A 20,211-nucleotide genomic window follows, 5' to 3' on the forward strand; every position below is an offset into this window, starting at 1 on the left:
CATCAACTGCATATGTTTTCTCTCCATGTCACCCTATAAACTAATTACATTATTGCTCTAGAGTCCAAGCTCAGTGCTACCTTCAGTGGTGTGTGAGAAGACTTACTATCCAAATTAAAAAAAAAAAAATTCCTTCTAGTTTGCTGAATGCTTTTATTGTTTTATCTACCAATAAAAATCTATAACTATCAGGCTCACAAACCACAGCTTCAAAAGTCATAAAGAAATGACCACGGCTCCCAATTAGTTAATTTTAAAATGTCCAAATTATTAATAGAGAAAACCAGGCCTCATACATAAAAAACAAATTATAATTGTAACTCAATTCTGTAAATCAGATCAACACCTCTATTGTAAGTAAGGAAACTATTCAGAATCCATAGCAACTAGTAATATATGCAAAAGATATATTTCACATATAAGGTAGATGAGACAAAATCATCAAAAAGACTACTCTTCTGCACCTTCTATCTCCATACCGACGATCCCTCTCCCTCTTTCTCCGTTCACCATCCTCTCTTGCTCTATTAGCTTCTTATACAATCATTCAATTACATGGTCAATAACTGAACATTCAAAAGAGCATTGCTCAGTGAAACTACAACGAGACAAAAGCATTTAAGCATTGTTTTTAATAACCCCTCTACCCTAGCCCTTCTCTCTCTCTGCTTCCTCTAAGGCTTCTTTTTCAATCTGAAATTTCAAGCATAATAAAAATGATGCAGGTTAAGCATTTTCTTTGAGGTAAGAGACGACAAAACTCTCAAGCAATAGCTCATCTCCCTATTCGCAGATAACTCTTCTACTACTTGTTTTGCATACTCTGGGTCATCACAAATCAAAATGTAGTCATAAATTGAACCAGCTTCTACCTGCAAAAAAATTGATCAGGTTCCACCCATCAACAAAAGTTTGATATTCATTAAGGCTGATCAAATTATATAAAAGAGATCAAAGTGGCCTAGTCTTGGACATACGATAGAGCCCTAGTAATTCTGAACTTTATGATAAGCTAGCATAAACAAATTTAGTACAGCAAAAAGTTCAAAAATTCATTAAAACCAACCAGGTAGGTTTTCCTTGGAATACCCAAGTACAAAGATTCTAAACAAGGGATGAAGGGCTTAACCCATAATCATCGCTAGATTGTAACCCGTGCTTACGCAAGGAAAGATTCAATAATATTGAATTGTTTGTTATTGATGCTTAAAATATTAAGTTCCAGAAAATAATTCTTCCTAAAACTCATAAAATTCAGAGTTCTAGATTAAAAACAACAAAATTTTCTGTTCATCAGCAACTATTGTATTGATAAATGGCAAACATTACAGAATTAATTAGATTACAATTTTTTTTCTTCTTCCTCTTTCAAAAGAGTCCAGAAATTTACAAAATCAGAACAAAGTACATAATAAATGCATCATCTCTATCTCAAACACAATCATTTTTCAATTCATTAACATTATATGTCTCTCAAGTACATATGTTCAGATTTTTTTCATGAAAAATAGGTGTAAAAAACTTTTCATGTTTATATTTAAAATTTTCAAGCATGAGAAATTCCTAAGGAAATAAGATTCTCATGTTTATATCCATAATTCATTACCCATTGACCTAAGGCATAGACTGCACCATCGCACTCCACCCACTTGAAGGATATTATGTAATTTTCACCTACTGTTGTGATAAACAATGGCAGAACGGACTTCTTTAATACACAATTCCTAATCTATACTTGAAAATATTATCTGCAAAATAAGAAAATATTATCTAAAAATTATTCATTTAAAAAAAAGTAAAAGGAAATCAATTACAACTATAATTTTAAACCTTCTTCATAACTATCCTAAAATTTATACGTGCAAACACTTTGCCATTCAGATTAACAAAACCTGCAGTTCTCTTCATCAACATGGGATAGAAAACAGCAATGTTGTTCACCTAGTTGATTATGAAGGATGCGAAAGATTGTTCTTTCCTAATTAATAAAAATGCATATTAACTGGAGTCCAGGAGAACAAGAAATCTTGGTGCCTACCTGCCATGCTTCAACTCCCACATATTTTATTGGCTTTTAGCACATAAAGTTCAGGATCATCCGCAAACTCTGCAGGAACTGCAGGAATTTAAAAAATTAAATCAATGTTCCTAATTTAGAATTGAAAGCTAAAAAATGGCTGATCTGTGATATACCTCTAACGATTTATAAGATACATAAAAATCCTAAGAAAATAATAGTTTGGACCTCAACTTGTACAGATTGTATAATAAAGCCACAACAAAAATGTAACATTTCAATCATATGTTTAATATTCAATTATAGAAAAATAAAAACTTAAAATAACATTATTGCAGCAGAAGATGCTATTACTTTAAAATTTGTTTCTTATCTCCAAACGTTGCTTCACAATTAGAAACACGCTTCTAGGGTGTAGTGCTCAATAATGGATTGTACTTCTAATATTGCTTACTTTCTCCAGTTTGGTTTACCTTCGTATTCTTTTGTGGACCACTTTCCAACTTAAAGATAGTTTTTTTTTTTTTTTTGCAAGCTTTTGTATAGACACAAAGTTACAAGGCTCTCTCTCTCGCTAATAAGACCATGGGTTATACTTCAAGAAGAGTTATTAAATTAATTTGAAAAGTCAGAATTGCTTAACTTCTCTTCTGTTGCATTTAATTTTTAATGAACTTCTTTCTAATTTATTACTGCCTAATTACTATTAAAAAAAAAAAAAACAGTATAAAAAAATATGACACATATTTGATTATGTAAGTTTTGCTGTCTATATTCATTCATTTAATTTTATTATATTCTTTTGTAGAAAAAATGTAGTAGATGGTAACATGTAAATATCTAATTATCATTGATCTTACACACAATCATTCTGTGAAAAGAAAGTCATTAAACTTACTTTTTGTCCATTACAACTGTAAAGTAGAAAAAAAAATGGAAGATGCAAGAGTAGCACAACAAACAAGGCGGATGATAATGTATGAGAAGCGTGTGAAGAAAAAAAAAAGACATGATGGACTAAGAAATAAAGAAAGTGTTACTTTTGATGTTGATATTGTAGAAATCTAGGATTTAGCCGATGCAGATAGTTGTGAAGAAATTCCAAGTAAATGACTGAACTGAATTTATTTAGCAAATAAAAAAACATGATTTGCATTTTTTTTTCACACATTTAATTTTGTTAGCGTATATTTAAATTCATATAAAGGGAAATCTATTGAACCTTGGAATTTTGGTACACCTTCTTATGTATACGAATATTGTGGGGCAATATTATGGTATGAAGAAAGAACAATAAAATCTAAGAAGCCTAGAAATCCTAAATTCTCTTTGTGTTGTATGGAGGGTAAGGTGAAGTTTCCTTTGCTCAAGAAAACCCCTCATCCTCTTAATAAGTTGTTAGATCCTAGTTGTGGTCAACGATTAAACAATTTTTATGACACAAATTAGAAGTTATAATGCATTGTTTGCAATGATATTTACGGGTGGTAAGGAGGACAATAGTGTTAATGACTAAAGAAGTCCTTACATTTTAAGACTCTATGGTCAAAATCACCATAAAATTGGAACTCTTCTCCCTGCTAATGGTCAAAATCCTAAATATGCACAACTATATTTTTACAACATTGAAAATGAAGTTAAATATAGAATGGATGCATTCCATGATAGTCAAATTGATAGTAGCATTGACCCTTTTATTGTTGTTGCATGGTCCGAATGTGAGATGAGTCAGATAGATTAGAGAAAATATTTTGCATGGCTAGTGATTGTTTTAGAGAATGTGATATCCACCATTTACGATTACGACTTATTAGCTCCTGAACCATTGATGCAAAAAGAATCTAATATTCCTACATGTTCTCAAATTGCTGCAATTATTGTTGGTAATATTGGAGTTAAGAATGCAAATTGTGATGTAATTGTTGAGTTAAAAGATGGCCCATTACAAAGGATCAATGAGTTACATCCATCATATATGGCATTGCAATATCCTTTTCTAAATCCATATGGTGAGGATGGCTTCAGACTTGGTATTTTGTATAGAAATATAGATGTAAGCGGCCCTACCACGGATGATTTTGTTACAATGAGAGAATATTATGCATACTGGTTGCAAGAACGTGAAGATGAGGGAGATTTTCTGATATATTATGGTAGATTATTGCTACAATTTTTTTGTAGAAGCTTATGCATGTATAGAAGCAATTCAGCTTATGTGGGTGAAGAGTAACCAAGATAGATTTATGATTGAATTGTATAGTGGATTAAAGGATGCAGTTATGAGAGTATATACTACCCCTGCATCTTCAGAGAGAAGAGTTGTTTTACATTCAAGCTTCACGGGAAGTTCAAGATTTAAGATAGAGAATTATCCGGATGCAATGGCATTTTGTAGATTAGTAGGTTATCCAGATTTATTTATTTTATATTTACATGCAACTTGAAATGTCCTGAGATTGAACTTTTTCTATCTAGAACGCTAGGTCAGAAAGCTGAAGATCGACCAGATGTAGTTGCTAGGGTGTTCAAGATAAAGTTTGATAGACTATTTTCTGATTTAAAGCATGGTTGACACTTTAAACCAAGAAATAGTTTATCAAACTTTATCTTGATTACCCTTGCCACACATCTAGTCGATCTTCAACTTTCTGACCTGGCATTCTAGATAGAAAAAGTTCAATCTCAGGACATTTCAAGTTGCATGTAAATATAAAATAAATAAATCTGGATATCCTGCTCATCTACAAAATGTCATTGCATCCTTATAATTCTCTATCATAAATCTTGAACTTCCCGTGAAGCTTGAATGTAAAACAACTCTTCTCTCTGAAGATGTAGGGGCAGTATATCCTCTCATAACTGCATCCTTGAATCCACTATACAATTCGATCATAAATCTATCTTAGTTACTCTTCACCCACATAAGCTAAATTGCTTCTATACATGCATAAGCTTATACAAAAAAATTGTAGTGATAGTCTCCATCATATATCAGAAAATCTCCCTTATCTTCACGTTCTTGCAACCGATATGCATAATATTCTCTCATTATAACAAAATCATCCGTGGTAAGGCCAATTACATCTATATTTCTATACAAAATACCAAGTCTAAAGCCATCCTCACCATATGGATTTAGAAAAGGATATTGCAATGCCATATATGATGGATGTAACTCATTGATCCTTTGTAATGCGCCATCTTTTAACTCAACAATTACATCACGATTTGCATTCTTAACTCCAATATTACCAACAATAATTGCAGCAATTTGAGAACACGTAGGAATATTAGATTCTCTTTGCATCAATGGTTCAGGAGCTAATAAGTCATAATCATAAATGGTGGATATCGCATTCTCTAAAACGATCACCAACTATGCGAAATATTTTCTCTGATCTGTCTGACTCATCTAACATTCGGACCAATGCAACAACAATAAAAGGGTCAATGCTACTATCAGTTTGACTATCATGGAATACATCCATTCTATATTTAACTTCATTTTCAATGTCGTAAAAATATAGTTGTGCATATTGAGGATTCTGACCATCAGCAGGGAGAAGAGTTCCAATTTTATGGTGATTTTGACCATAAAGTCTAAAAATGTAAGGGCTTCTTCAATCATTAACACTATTGTCCACCTTACCACCCATAAATATCATTGCAAACAATGCATTATAACTTCTTATTTGTGTCCTGAAAATTGTTTAATCGTTGACCACCACCAGGATCTAACAACTCATTAGGAGGATGAGGGGCCTTCTTGAGCAAAGGAAACTTCACCTTACCCTCCATACAACACAAAGAGAATTTAGGATTCCTAGGCTTCTTAGATTTTATTTTTCTTTCTTCATACTATAATATTGCCCCACAATATTTGCATACATAAGAAGGTGTACCAAAATTCCAAGGTTCGATAGATTTCCCTATATATGAATTTAAATATACGTTAACAAAATTAAATGTGTGAAAAAAAGATGCAAATCAAGTTTTTTTATTCGCTAAATAAATTCAGTTCAATCATTTACTTGGAATTTCTTCACAACTATCCGCATCAGCTAAATCCTGGATTTCTACAATATCAACATCAAAAGTAACACTTTCTTTATTTCTATGTCCATCATGTCTTCTTTTTTCTTCGCACGTTTCTCATACATTATCACCCATCTTGTTTGTTGTGCTACTCTTGCATCTTCCATTTTTTTTTTCTACTTTACAGTTGTAATGGACAAAAAGTAAGTTTAATGACTTTCTTTTCACAGAATGATTGTGTGTGTAAGATCAATGATAATTAGATATTTACATGTTATCATCTACTACATTTTTTCTACTAAAGAATATAATTAAATTAAATGAATGAATATAGACAGCAAAACTTACATAATCAAATGTGTCATTTTTTATACTTTTTTTTTTGTTTAGTAATTAGGCAGTAATAAATTAGAAAGAAGTTCATTAAAAATTAAATGAAACAGAAGAGAAGTTAAGCAATTCTAACCTTTCAAAATAATTCAATAACTCTTCTTGAAGTATAACCAATGGTCTTATTAACGAGCACCCTGTAACTCTATGTCTATACAAAATCCTGCAAAAATAATCAAAATTTTGAAAAAAAAAAAATTTGTAAGTTGAAAGGTAGGCCACAAAAGAATAGGAAGGTGAACTGAAATGGAGAAAGTAAGTAGTAAAGCAATTTCTCTGCAATACACATGTTTATTTACACATAATTTAGTAATTTGTGATAGTGCTATAACATTTTAATAAAATTGATGGTATTTTTCTTCATATAAATATCCATAATAGTATTTTTTTTTTTTTTTATACAAGATAGAAATTCTACTCTAACCTAATATAAGTGTATAAATATTTGAAACTCTTTCTTGGAAACTTAAATCTCAGCCATTGCCCCCCACATCCCACAAACACTTATACTTGTGGAGTAATCATTGCACCAAGGGAATGTGGTGGTAATATTCATAATAGTAATAACTATGACAGAGAATGAATTTACTTTTTTTTAAAAGATTTTAAAATTTTTGTTGTGGTCTTAGATGAGTGAGTCATATTAAGAATGTCGATGAAGATATATAAATTAATGAAAGGAATTCATTTCTTAATTTTCCTCAAGAAACATATTGAGTACAACATAAAGTAAGTGATATTAGAAGTATAATCCATTATTAAGCACTACACCCTAAATGCTTGTTTTTAATTGTGAAGCACCATTTGGAGAGAAGAAACAAATCGTAAAGTAATAGCATCCTCTACTGCAATAACATTATTTTAAGTTTTCTTTTTCCATCATTGAATATTAAACATATAAAAAGGACACGGTGCTACATTTGACAAAAGTGTCAAATGCCGAAAGGGTTTTCCACCAACAGAAAGAATGCCATTGATACCAATTATACAAAGGCATGTATCAATTATACAGAGGAATCAAGGGAAAACAGTTACAACTAATAACAATTTTTTTTTTAAATCCATATACTCATATTTGAATTTCTCTTATAGGAGATTGGTTTTTTTATTATTATCATTTTTAAATGTTATCCTTTATTGAAAGTACAGTTAAGCAACCAAAGAAATTGTGGGAACTGGGAAGGACCATTTTTAGAAGATGATTTTTCAAATTTTCTTCTATTTGAAATGACTATCTTATAGCTCTTTTGATTATTGTAACCAAAAAAAAGAAAAAGGCTATACCATCTACCAAGAGTTTAAAGTAAAAAAGTGTATGTGCTTACTTTAGGCAACATTCATATTCTTTTACTTATCTAATCAAAAATTTCAAATTCGTGTATATACACCACTGAACTTTAAGTAACTAACAATAAGTCTAGTTGTATGTATCCAAATCTGGCAAATCTTGTTTCAAAGCTAGCAAAAAACAGAGAAATCCACAAATACCGAAAACTGGAATGAAAGACAACACAAACCAAGATTTAAAAAACGGGTACAGGGAAACACACAATAAGTAAAAATATAAATGCTATAAACCACAAACCAATTTTTTGAATCTGGTTTGAACTTCAAATGAGTAATTACAGAAGCATCAGAATGTAACATTTCGATTTTCTTTTTTTTCTATGTCTTTAGAACCAACTTTCATGACTCTTCTAAATTTTTTTGGATTGTGTTATTCAATTCCACTAGCTTTAAAAAACACAACTGTTGGGTCTCAACAACATACCAATGGACCACAAACATTCACTCAGGAATTTAAAAGTAACTCAAAAACATCAAACAAACATATAGTAAAAGACAAATAGTAACAATGAATGCAAATATTAATTACGTTACAATTCAAAATTTATTTTTTCTTATTTAAACATGATAAATCACAATCCAAATTGAGTCATGTGAGTTCAAATGTAAAGAGAACACTTCAATATTTGCATTCATTAAGGATCTTAATTCTAGCAAGAACCAAAGAAATTAAAATCTAACTGTACCTTTTAATTCTCTTATTGCAGAAGTCCCAATGGCTTTATCTGGCACAGGGAAACGGTATTCTGCAATTGGAGGGAAAAACAGAAGAAAAAGAAAAAAAACAATTCAGAAATTAATTTCAGGGCAAACAAAGAAAAAAAAATCAGCCAAACAGGAACAAAATTCTAACTGGAAAACAATAATTGACAAACAAAACCCAAGAAATTGAAAAAATAAATGGGAAATTAGCGTACATTTAATCTTGATTCATCAATTATTTTGGCAGAAGACCCGATGACTGGCACAGAAATACTGTACACTACGAATGGAGAAAAAGATGGAAGAGAAAGGAAATAGTTAATGAGGAAGATAAATTTAAACAACAGTGAATGGAAAAGAACAGAAATTAAGAATGGAAAGCCTTTGTTGTTGCAGTTGTAAGAAGCGGGAGAAGAAGTATAGACTCAAAAAGAGATGCGACGTTACTTTGTTATGACCGTTTGGATGCGGCGTTAGTAGCGTTTCATTATTATAATTTTTTTTAATGGGATTAGTAATTTACAATTTCCTTTTGCAAGTTTTTATATTTTGAAATCATTGCATGATAGTTACATTATCAATATTATAAATTGTATTTCTTTAAAATTTTAGTTCAATAAAAAAATTTTGGGAATTTTTTTTTATTTGAAAGGGTCTAATAAATTGTTAAGAGGGCCATAATTTAATTTTATTGAACCTAAAAATATTTAAGATGGTCACAATTTTTTTAAGAGTAGACAAATCATAACATTTTAAAAATATTTTATCTCTATATATTAAGAAGATTCAATTATGGTTTCAAAAAATGTCAAAAATAATCCTAATCTAATTAGATAATTCTTATTCTTAAAAAATAAAAAATAGGGTTAAAATTGTAATTCAGCAAAATTAAAAAAAAAAAAACTATCTGATAAACTTTTTTCCTAAAATATTTGAATATATCTCATGTACATTTCAAACAATTTTTCCTAAAAATTAACACACACTAAACCCAGCATTTTGCTAAGAGAGAGAGAGAGACAAAAAAAATCTCACTACACGTGCAAAGCGCGTGTAATGAGACTAGTATATAATAATTTTTGGACAAAATTTAGCTACAAAATTTATTGTAGCTTTAGGCTACAAACTCACTCAATATCTTTTTATTGGAGGTAAATTTTGACAACTCCACCATTGGATTACATCTTCTTCTTATATCCTCCATGTTTGCAAAATTTCAAGAAAATTAAAGATCAATAGCTATGTCATCAATAAATTTTTAAATTGAAAGTTTTTGTAATTTAAAATTATGCATAAAATATAAGATTATAGATTATATAGTAAATAATATCTTATTGACACAAAAATTGACATGTGTATTAAGAGTGTAAAGAACATGTAATTCAACAGTTAGATTTTCAAAATATGTAGTAATATTTATTTTATTAAGTGAGTTTGTAGCCTAAGACTGCAACTAATTTTGTAACTAAATTTTGTCCTATTTCAGGATAGAGTGGTCATGTGACCACCCTACCTTCAACATAGAACTGTCCCTACCAAACACCTTGGTAAAGAAAAAAAAATTGTGTCCGTTGCCATTTGTGATGTTGTTAAAAAAAAAATAATAGTTTTAAAAGAAAAAAGATTTTTATAAACCTCTTTATTTACTTGCTCTAATAGAATCTCACACTACCTATTTTTTAAATGATAAAAAAAAAAATAGATAATTCCATGTACAAACATAACTTTCATCACCCTCAAAATAAAAAATAAAAAATAAAAAACTTTCATAAATAAGGTTTTTTTAATTATTATATTCAATCTCTTTTTATTTCTTTTTTCTCATTTCATTTTCAAGTACGAGTTTAGGATAAAAAATAAAAATAAAAAGAATAAAACATTTTTATCCTTAAAAAAACATTTCTTATATGATAAAGTTTGGCTCCAAATTAGTTTGGAGTCATCTTTTCTAATCCACTACGTGACAAATAATAAGTCTATTCATGTGTATTATTTAACAAATCACATGACTTATTTAAAAAGTCATGTGAATGAAACTAGACATGGATAATCTCTTTAATTGCCACATGATAGGTTTGAGCATGATTGGTTTGAGCAACATAGATTCAAACAGTTTAGTAGCCAAATTTTTTCCTTTTTTTTAATGGTCATGAGTGGTTGTGCATATATATAGTTTTTTTTTTAATAAAGAGCGCATTAATATTAATAAAAATCTAATGTAAACAAAATAATTTCCTAAAAAAAGAGTAAGCAAAATAATAATACATGTCTATTATACTATGCAATAACTATAATAATAAAAAATTAAAAAAAAAAAAAAAAAAAAAAAAGGCTATTAGTCCCAAAATTTTTGGATCAACTATGGATCCTCAACAGATTAATTATAGTCAGTTATATATATTATTTTCCTCCAAACACTAAGCCATTGACAAATAGGGCATACTTTGTGCCCAAAGTCATATATACTATTTTATCTAAAGTCATGTTTTCTGTTATTCCCTTAATTGACATGTCCTTTTTTGTTACATCTACTAATGTGATTTTTTTTTTTTTTTTTTGCCTTCTTCTACCATTTTTCGTTCCCTCGACTTGTATCAACTCATTTTTTTTCTTATTAGTTCATTATTTGCTCTCTTTTGAACATGATCAAACCATCTTAAGCGACTCTCTCTCATATTTTCATCAATAGGGATTACCTCTATCTTTAAGCGAAATTCCTCATTTTGAATCCGATCTTTCCAATAATCTATATTAGATTCATTCACAAAAGAGTGACTAAATTTTACATTGGCCATCAACTTACTGCAACCCTCCTCTTTTTTCTAAACTGGAGTCCGACTGTAAACAAAATATATGACGCTAAGCATAGACATTGGTAGATAATAAAGAATATCATATTTTGATATTTGTTTTATATATATATATATATATATTTTTTTTTTTTTTGCAAAAAAGGATTTCTTGTAATCGATGACCTGTCCAAGTCTGACATTTCACCTGTTGACTAGATACGAATGATTTTGTATGTTTCATTGGATGGTTTCATTCGATTCATCATACGGTAACATGTAAGAAAGTTTCTCCCAAGATCATATTGAGTGACGAATTGATCTTCATCCTAAACTTGATCCAACTTGAACCCTTTTTTTTTGAGAAAGAATACCGTGATTTTATTCAACTAACCAAACTTTGGTCAAACAATACAAGGTGGTGGGCCTCTCTATGGATGTCTTCCATCCATAACTGAGTGCCATTACAATACTTGGCCAATTTGGCCAATTTATCAGCTACCCAATTACCACTACGCTTCACATGACTAAAGGAGTGGTATCTAAGAGAGGAAGCAATGGAACGTGCGTCCTCTATGATGTGTCCAAAGGGAGCCATGCATGGTGGTTCCGCGTTAAGACTTCGAATGACAGTGTCTGAATCTCCTTCAAACATTACTTCCTGAAGACCAATCTCAAGGGCGAAAGAAATCGCTCTTCTGCACGCTAGAGCTTCCACATCTTCAACCGTTGGTGGCAGCACCAGACGTTCTATTAAAGAGCCAATAATCTCACCTGAGCAATCTCTGATTACGACCCCAATACCTGCTGAGTATATGTCTTGGAAAATAGCTCCGTCAAAATTGGCTTTGTATAGAGCTTGAGGAGGTGGAGACCAGTGAACCGTTGGTGGTGGAATTGGTTCCGCACCTCGCATCGACCTCCTTGCTGACTGGAATTCTTGTAGGCGCTCCATTGCATCAGAATAAATCCTAGAATATGGCAAGTAGTTTAGGTCCAGTCGAGAAGCATTTCTTTTTGCCCATATGCTCCAAGCAATATACGCAAATCTCTCAGCCAAATTCCCATTCTTGACGTTGAGAATACCCATAAAGAGGTCTCGAAAATTTGCAAAGTGTACTGAAAGTTGCTGCCGGCAAAAACCATCTTCCCACCATGTTTCTTTGACTGCTTGGCACTCCCAAAGAGCATGAATGGTGTCTTCTACCCCGCTGTGGCAGCAATCACAAGTTGCAGTTCTCGTTACTTGTCGCCTAAACAGGTTTTTCTTTGTTGGAAGAGACTCGTTGCTTGCCCTCCACAGAAAGTGTTTTATTTTGCTTGGGATATCAAGGTCCCACAAGTCCTTCCAGAAGGTACCCTCAGAAGATTGGTTTGATGAACCTGGTTTTTTCCTCTGTTCTGCCTCTGTAAGCATTCTATATGCACTTTTAGTCGTGTATTTGCCGTCTTTTGAGCCAGACCAGATGAGACAATCATTTGCACGGCTTACACTCAGGGGAATGCTACTGATAGTTCTTGCTTCATGTGGCAGGAATTCTTCCTCGATCCTGTCATGTATCCAGCTTGTACCATCTTCATTCAAAAGTGCACAAACCCGAGTATTTCCAGGGAAGTTTTTCTGCGGTGAGATAACTTTGCTTGAGTGAGGGTCTAGTAACCAACTGTCACCTCTGATACGGACTTTCTCCCCATTCCCTATCCTCCAAATAGCACCCAATTTGATTACTTGTCGTGCCCTAAGGATGCTTTGCCATGCAAACGAGCCCTTCGTATTGACTGCTTCGTCCATGATTGTGCATTGGGGGAAGTATTTAGCTTTGAAGACCTTGTAAAGAAGAGAATTTGTGTTATGGAGTAGTCGCCATACTTGTTTGCCCAGCAAAGCTAAGTTGAAATTCTCTATGTCTCGAAATCCTAAGCCTCCTCTAGATTTGGGTTCGCACATTTTATTCCACGCAATCCAATGAATTTTCTTTGTCTCTCCATTTTTAGCTTTGAACCCTTGGTCTTTCATATATGTAACATTAGGAAAATTTTCAATAAATTATTGGTCCCTTATTTAGTTTTGGGATGTCCCAAATGTAGTCCTCTTTGGAAAATCAATTAATAAATTTTACATTAAAATATAAATTGTACATTCTAAATTTGATTGAAATTCATTCCAACTTTTTAACTTTTCGTTCATTCAATTGGGTTATTTAAATTTCAAATTTATTCAATTTAAGCTTTTCATCCAATTCCAATTCTATTGAAATATTGCCGTAAAGTATGCAATTAACTAATGAAAAAATTCTGAAAAAAAAAAAAAAAGAATTTATTCTTAAAAAATCTATAAAACATTTTATTTAATTTTTATAGTTTTTTTTCCATGTGGGAAAAATACTCCAGTTTTTTAATGGAAAACTTTAATGAAATTGGATTAAAAAAAAAATTGAATTGAATAAATTAGAGAACTCAATTAAATGAAATGAAAGTTAAATTACTTAAATAAATAATTTTGGCCTAAATTTTATTTTAAAAATCAATACTTTTTTTATTCGAGTTTAAATTAACCAAGATAATTTTACAAACTTATACACTTTTTAACCAAAAATATATTGAGATTAAATAAGATATTTTTTTTTTAAGATTGGAAATTTGGGTTTTCTAAATAGAATAACAATTTAAGATAGAGTAGTAAAAACATTTAGAATATTCGAGTTTTGCCTGTTGAACTGGAAAAGCTTGGTGGGCAGATGGGAAAGGAGTTTTGAACCGTGAAGGGAGCTCTCTGCTCTGTAAAACCTGAAGCAGTTACTGTTTCCCCATTCATTTTTCTCTCTAATCCCAATCAAATTAAGCCTAAAAAAAGCAAACAAAATCAAATAGAAATAGATTAGATGGGGAATTTATTTGTGAAGAAGCCCAAGATCACAGAAGTAGATCGAGCAATTCTCTCTCTCAAGACCCAACGCCGCAAGCTCGCCGATTATCAACGACAGGTACCCACTATTTTCTCCTAACTCTATTTGGTTTTTTTTTTAAGTTTAGGGAATTCTATTGGTTTGCAATTCCATTTTCAATTCGAAATTTAGGGAATTTTTTTGTGTGATAAACTCAATTAAATGATCACAAATTGTTGATAACTACGTGACAAATGATAGAGTTTCAACTCAAATTCTGAAGTTTCAATAGGTTTTAGAAAATGGGCAATCAATGTTTTTTTTGGAAAATCTCTGATAACTTAAATTTAATGGAACACGGGAAAGTTTTGCTTGGAACCAATTTGGGTGTTTGATCATGTGACTATAAAATGGTGAAATCATGTGTAAACATGCTAACAGATAAACACAATTTAACGAAGATGTGGGTTTAAGTTAGCTCAACTGCTAAAGTTTATTGTGGTCAAATAAGGGACCTAAGTTTGAATCCTGCTTACGACAAATTCCAATTGGTGTTTTGAGACTTGATGATAAAGAGCAATCGTCATGGGACGGATTTAATGAAGGTGCTATCGTTTTGTTTGGCATTCGTGGGTAGGATTTTTCACTGCCCAAATTGGTGTCAGGTGCAATTTCATGTGGGTTTTCGTTACTTTTAATTAACAGATATTCACTAAGGGTTTATATACCTTTTCTTACTTTCATGCAGTTCGGTCAATTTGTTTTATAAACCTTGTGCGAGAAGTGAAGTGTAGACTACTGAAACATTATGTTTACAATTTTAGATGTAAATTATTAGAAGTATAAGAGTGTGTGCATGTGTGTGTGTTTTATCTTTTGAAAGATCACAATCTTGTTAAGCTAATTGATTTGTAACTTGTTTCGGTAAGTGGTAATGAAACTTTAATTTGAATCATTATGCATCTTCATAAGGGTAAGGCTGCCTACCAAAGATCTCTTCTAGGCCCTTCAAAAGATTGGTGTTTTGTGCTCTGGTACAGCCTTTTATGCATCTTCATGTGATTAAGCCCTTATGTTGCTTCCTTTTGTGTTTTACTTCTTGTAGCTTGATGCTGTCATTGAAGCAGAAAAGCAAGCTGCAAAAGACTTGATTCGTGAAAAGAGAAAGGACAGAGCTTTGTTAGCATTGAAGAAGAAAAAAACACAAGAAGAATTATTGAAGCAAGTTGATGCCTGGCTTATTAACGTCGAGCAGCAAGTAATTATACCATTTGCAGCTTTTTTTTTTTAATTGAAAATTTTCACTTTTTTTTCTCCTTTTGTTTTTCCTGGTGCAATTGTTCAACCCAAGAGCACACAACCAATTTGGGCGCCTTTTCAATTGCAATAGGATGGGCTTAACTTTTGTTTCTCCAATGTAAAATGAATTACTGGCTTTTATTTATTGCAGATATATTTAAAAATTTCTTTCAAGCTTCTTATGATTGCATTCTTTAAGAAAACATGTACATATCCCAACTTAAAATTTTGGTTCAGTTGGCAGATATTGAACTCGCAAGCAAGCAGAAAGCTGTCTTTGACAGTTTGAAGTCTGGTAATAATGCAATTAAAGCCATTCAAAGTGAGATAAACCTGGAGGATGTGCAAAAGCTTATGGATGACACCGATGAAGCCAGAGCTTATCAAGATGTGAGCTTCACCCTGGCTCTTTTATTTTCTCTGTTTCTCTTTTACTGCATGGTGGAGATTAGCATATTACTTATTTTGATACAATACAATTTTAAAATGAGAAACATTTTTTTGGTCTTCTCAAAAGAACTTCAGGAATTCGTTAGTTTCTTCATCTACCCCAGCTCTATTAGATGTAGGACTATTTGTTATACAATGAAGTGGTATGTCTAATTATTTTAGGATATTAATTAGCTCTTGCCTCTTAAGTTCACTTGACATAAAATTGCAGCAGTGGCATCTTTTAGGTGTGTATTTGCACCCTTTTTTATTTGTAATAATCATATGATTTATTGATCTAAACCATTCAAACAAATCCATAAAGCATGAGGGTACACAATTTTCAGAATTCAATTGAATCAGGTGAAATAAAGTGATCTATATTTTACCCTTATTTGTATGGTGAATATAATGCACATATGAAGCAAACAAATAGCCTTGATTCTCTAGTAAAAATAAGAGTTAAATTTGTGTTTCCACTCAATTATCTAGTGTATAAGAGATACTTAACCTAAATAGTCTAAATTAGAACAAAATTTCACTTTTATTTTCAAAAAAAAAGATTGTGGTTCCATCAATTTGATGGGTATCTCCCTATTATAGTTTCTCCTAATAAATACACCAGATATTCTCTTTACCATGAATATCATAACTTGGTTTGTTCAAAAAAGATGCTGGATGTAGAGATGATCATATCTCAGCTTTGTTTTCCGAACAACTGTGCTGTAAACTGAATTTAGCCAATTAGGCCTCCTGTCTAAAAAGGTGTGTGGATAATCCCCCTTTGCATTCCCTTATCATATTTATGGTGTGCATTTTATTTGCTTAGGATCCATCTACATACTAATTTGCACTGCTTCTTGTAATTACAAGGGGACCATTTTTATTTGTTCATCCCATGCTTTTTATGGTACTTGCTTGTATTAATCTGATTGCTTTAATTATGAATCATAACTACTTCTTATTCAGCTACTTATTTCCCATTCTTTGTATCTTATTATATTTTGAAAATTTATAGTTAATTTCTAACGTATGTGCTGTCATGTTAAATACAATTTTGAAGGAAATCAATGCAATATTGGGGGAGAAATTATCAGCAGAAGATGAAGAAGAGATTTTAGCAGAATTTGAGAACTTGGAAAGTCAGGTGCATATATTTTTCTATTCGAACAACTGGTTCATATCCAGCCTGAAGTTGTTTATATTTGTATAAAGTTTACAGTTTAAATGTGATAAATGTTTTCTCCTGTGTATTTGTCTTGTTGTCCATACCATAACTAATTTTGCTGTATTTAAGTTGTTTAAGTTCAAATCTTTATTTCTGTTTGGTCATTAGAATTTATACTTGGGGAATATACTTTTTCTCAATTCTAAATGTAGCAGCCAGTTCTTGTATTAGGACCATCAAAGCTTTGCATTGTGGCGTTGTATTATTCATTTTCCTGCAATATTACTATCTAAAATGCTAGAATTTGCATTTGGTGCATACCAAACATGGTTGGGAGTTGGGACAGGGCTCACTTGTGAGGTATTCTGTGTACAGCTTTTAGAAATGTAACAAATTCTGTAGCATTTAATGATTATCCTTTTCTTGTCCTGCTAATGCATTTGGACACCTTTGCCAGAAAAGGTATAGTATGCATTATTGTTATTACTGTTATTACTATTATTACTATTATTTTTTCCCCAGATCTATACAAGCCTTCAGATTCAAGAGTTCCTTTCAGTTTGTATTTTGCAAGCTATCAACATTTGAAATATGTTTTAGCTCTTTCCACAATTGTTCATGTATTACCCATCAAACAAATCCAAGATGAATTATGAGCTTTAATCCGTGCAGTTTCCCATGTTAGTCATTAGGCCCTCGGCATTAGATCTTTTAATTCACTGCAAAGAAAATGGAGTTTCATAATTCACACACTAATTTTATGGTTGTTGCAATGAATTCTTTAGAAAATCAAATAGAAGACTAAAAATGTTGGAAGTCTCTGTGCCTGAGCTTGAATTTCCTAATTTTATTGCTTTGTGCAGCTAATTGAATTTATTTGAACTAATTCCATTTCCATCTGTAGCTTGAACATTCATTCGAGACAATATAGTCTCTTTATGGTCTTCATCTTTTGGGATTTTGACTTTGTATGGTTACATTGGCATTGTCCCCTTAAATTGTAGCTATGCCTTATCTTAAAAAGAAATTTCCCTTCATTTGTTCAGATCACTGTTCAAGATCTGCCTAACGTTCCTAATGTTCCCACTACAATACAATCTCCTGAAGAACATGATGAAAAGTTGGACCTTCCAGATGTACCGACCAAAGCACCAGTCACACATGAAGTGGTTGCAGATGATGCTGAAGTTTCCACAAAGCGAAAAGGTCTCTCTCTCTCTCAATTTGTATTCGCTAATGCTAGAAAATTTTTTGAAACAGTTATGGAGTAACCACTCTCCCTCTCTCTCTCTCAATTTGTGTTTGCTAATTCTAGAAATTTTTTTGAAACAGTTATGGAGGAACCATTGCCTGCCTGATTGGGAAAAACGGTCCACTGAGATTGGCATCGGCCATCATGTCAAGTTGGATGCTAACTTTAACGAACCATCTCCTGGCAACCTGCATCTAAACATGTACTGCATATTTTTTAATGGATTCTTGCAATTGTGTACGTGTGTTTTTTCAGCACAAATATTTCCATATTGGATTGTACATATCTGTATCTCGACAATGTTCTTCATGTATTATGGTGTTGCAAATACTGATCACCTTCAGCAAAGTCACAATCACACCCGAATTATACAAAACAAAATTCTGTCCATCTACTTCATTCCCACCACCAAGCCTCACCCTTCTTGCCTCTCCATGCACTGCACGGGGCTTTTGAGTTGACCTTAAACAATTCCTTCACTCATAAATAGTCACTACTACGAAGCCGTTGTGGCGAGAGAGAAGAATGGCACGCCCTCTGGCCACTACCCTAGCCGAAAGGGTGTTCCTGATGGCAGACCGTACTCCAAATGCCACCGCTATGTTTTTGTTTTTGCTTTCTTATATGTCCAATTTAATAATAAAATGAAGAAGAAAAAAAATCTGAAACTTACTGTCCAAATGGCATGAGAATATTATATAAGTGGTCAATAAACTACACGAGGTGGGAAGGAGTTGATACGACAGTCAAATACCGGGAAAAAAAAATGAATAGATGGGTTAATGATAGAACACCATCACTCGACAGGATATGATGCATTTTCCTACTGGGGAATCTAACTTCTATGTCTTCAATGCCACCATTGTAGGACTGGTTGGTGTCTTAAGATGGTTAAGATTCCTATATGGTACAGCCAAAAAGAGTGTTCAAATTGGATGCCCCTAAGTCATTCATGTTTTTCTATCGGACAAGACTTAGGTATAATATTTAGGTGTTGTTTCTTATGTTCCCCTTTAAAGATTCTGTTATGTGAATTTTTTCACATGGGATGGAGGTGTATTTTTTAGTTAAATAGCCACATGGCTGAATTTTAAAATGGGAACCTAAGGAACAATACCTAAGGTACTGTATCTAAGTTTTTTTCATTTTCTATCTTCCTAATTTTTATTGAAGCGAAGTTAACTTCCCAATAATAAAGAAACTAAATATATCACATTATCACTTTTTTTTTTTTTTGAGAAAATATCACATTATCACTTTGTTGTTGTTGTTGAATGCAAAACACATTACAACACATGCACTATTTAACTTATAAAATTTACATTATATTCTTATAAAATAATTGCATTACATTTTCCCACGCATTGTGTGAGTTTGCAACTAATGTTAAATTGTGAAAATGTTATTAAAAGAACTTTTTTTATATAAAAAATATCATAATCGGTTAACTAATTTGAATATATCTAAGAATATTATAAATAAATATACACTCTCATTCTGTAAAACACATGTAACATGTTAAATTAAGTTTAAATTTTTTTTGAGAAAAAGTTTAAATTATTATATTGTCTATATTATTGAAACTTGAATTTTAAGGTTTTCTTTTGAATATTAAAAAAAATTATTACTTTTTAGGGCCCATATCTCTAATTTCTAATGTCTATTTTGTTTGTATTTTTAAACCCAAAACTAAAGAATTTCGCCCAAATAAAATAAAATTTCATACTTTTCAACCTAAAATTAAAGAAAAAATATTGAATTTTTAAGCCTAAAACTGAAAAGGCAACTATAAAAAGAATCAATTTAAGGTCCTATTAGTCTAAAATAGACTAAATGGACAAAAATGTTACACTAACTTGGCTCAATAGGAAGCTTATTAGGATCGAGATCCTACTCAA

General features: G+C 31.7%; 1 protein-coding gene and 1 long non-coding RNA gene across 2 annotated transcripts; one reads left to right on the forward strand and one right to left on the reverse strand.

Annotated features, from left to right (window-relative positions):
- Positions 1 to 465: 465 nt before the first annotated feature.
- LOC115963136 lies at positions 466 to 2,455 on the reverse strand. Its single transcript, XR_004085716.1, has 3 exons — positions 2,372 to 2,455; positions 2,039 to 2,116; positions 466 to 872 (listed from the first exon to the last, which is right to left on the reverse strand). It is a non-coding gene; the product is annotated as an uncharacterized LOC115963136 (long non-coding RNA).
- An 11,515-nt stretch (positions 2,456 to 13,970) lies between these two features.
- Positions 13,971 to 18,668, forward strand: LOC115962689 (vacuolar protein sorting-associated protein 20 homolog 2-like). Its single transcript, XM_031081575.1, has 6 exons — positions 13,971 to 14,264; positions 15,271 to 15,423; positions 15,702 to 15,854; positions 16,957 to 17,040; positions 18,108 to 18,267; positions 18,394 to 18,668. The coding sequence occupies exons 1-6, from the start codon at positions 14,163 to 14,165 to the stop codon at positions 18,417 to 18,419; spliced, it is 678 nt and encodes a 225-aa protein (XP_030937435.1). The 5' UTR covers positions 13,971 to 14,162; the 3' UTR covers positions 18,420 to 18,668.
- Positions 18,669 to 20,211: the final 1,543 nt, after the last annotated feature.

This window comes from Quercus lobata, chromosome 10 (assembly GCF_001633185.2).
Source record: "Quercus lobata isolate SW786 chromosome 10, ValleyOak3.0 Primary Assembly, whole genome shotgun sequence".
NCBI classification, from domain to species: domain Eukaryota; kingdom Viridiplantae; phylum Streptophyta; class Magnoliopsida; order Fagales; family Fagaceae; genus Quercus; species Quercus lobata.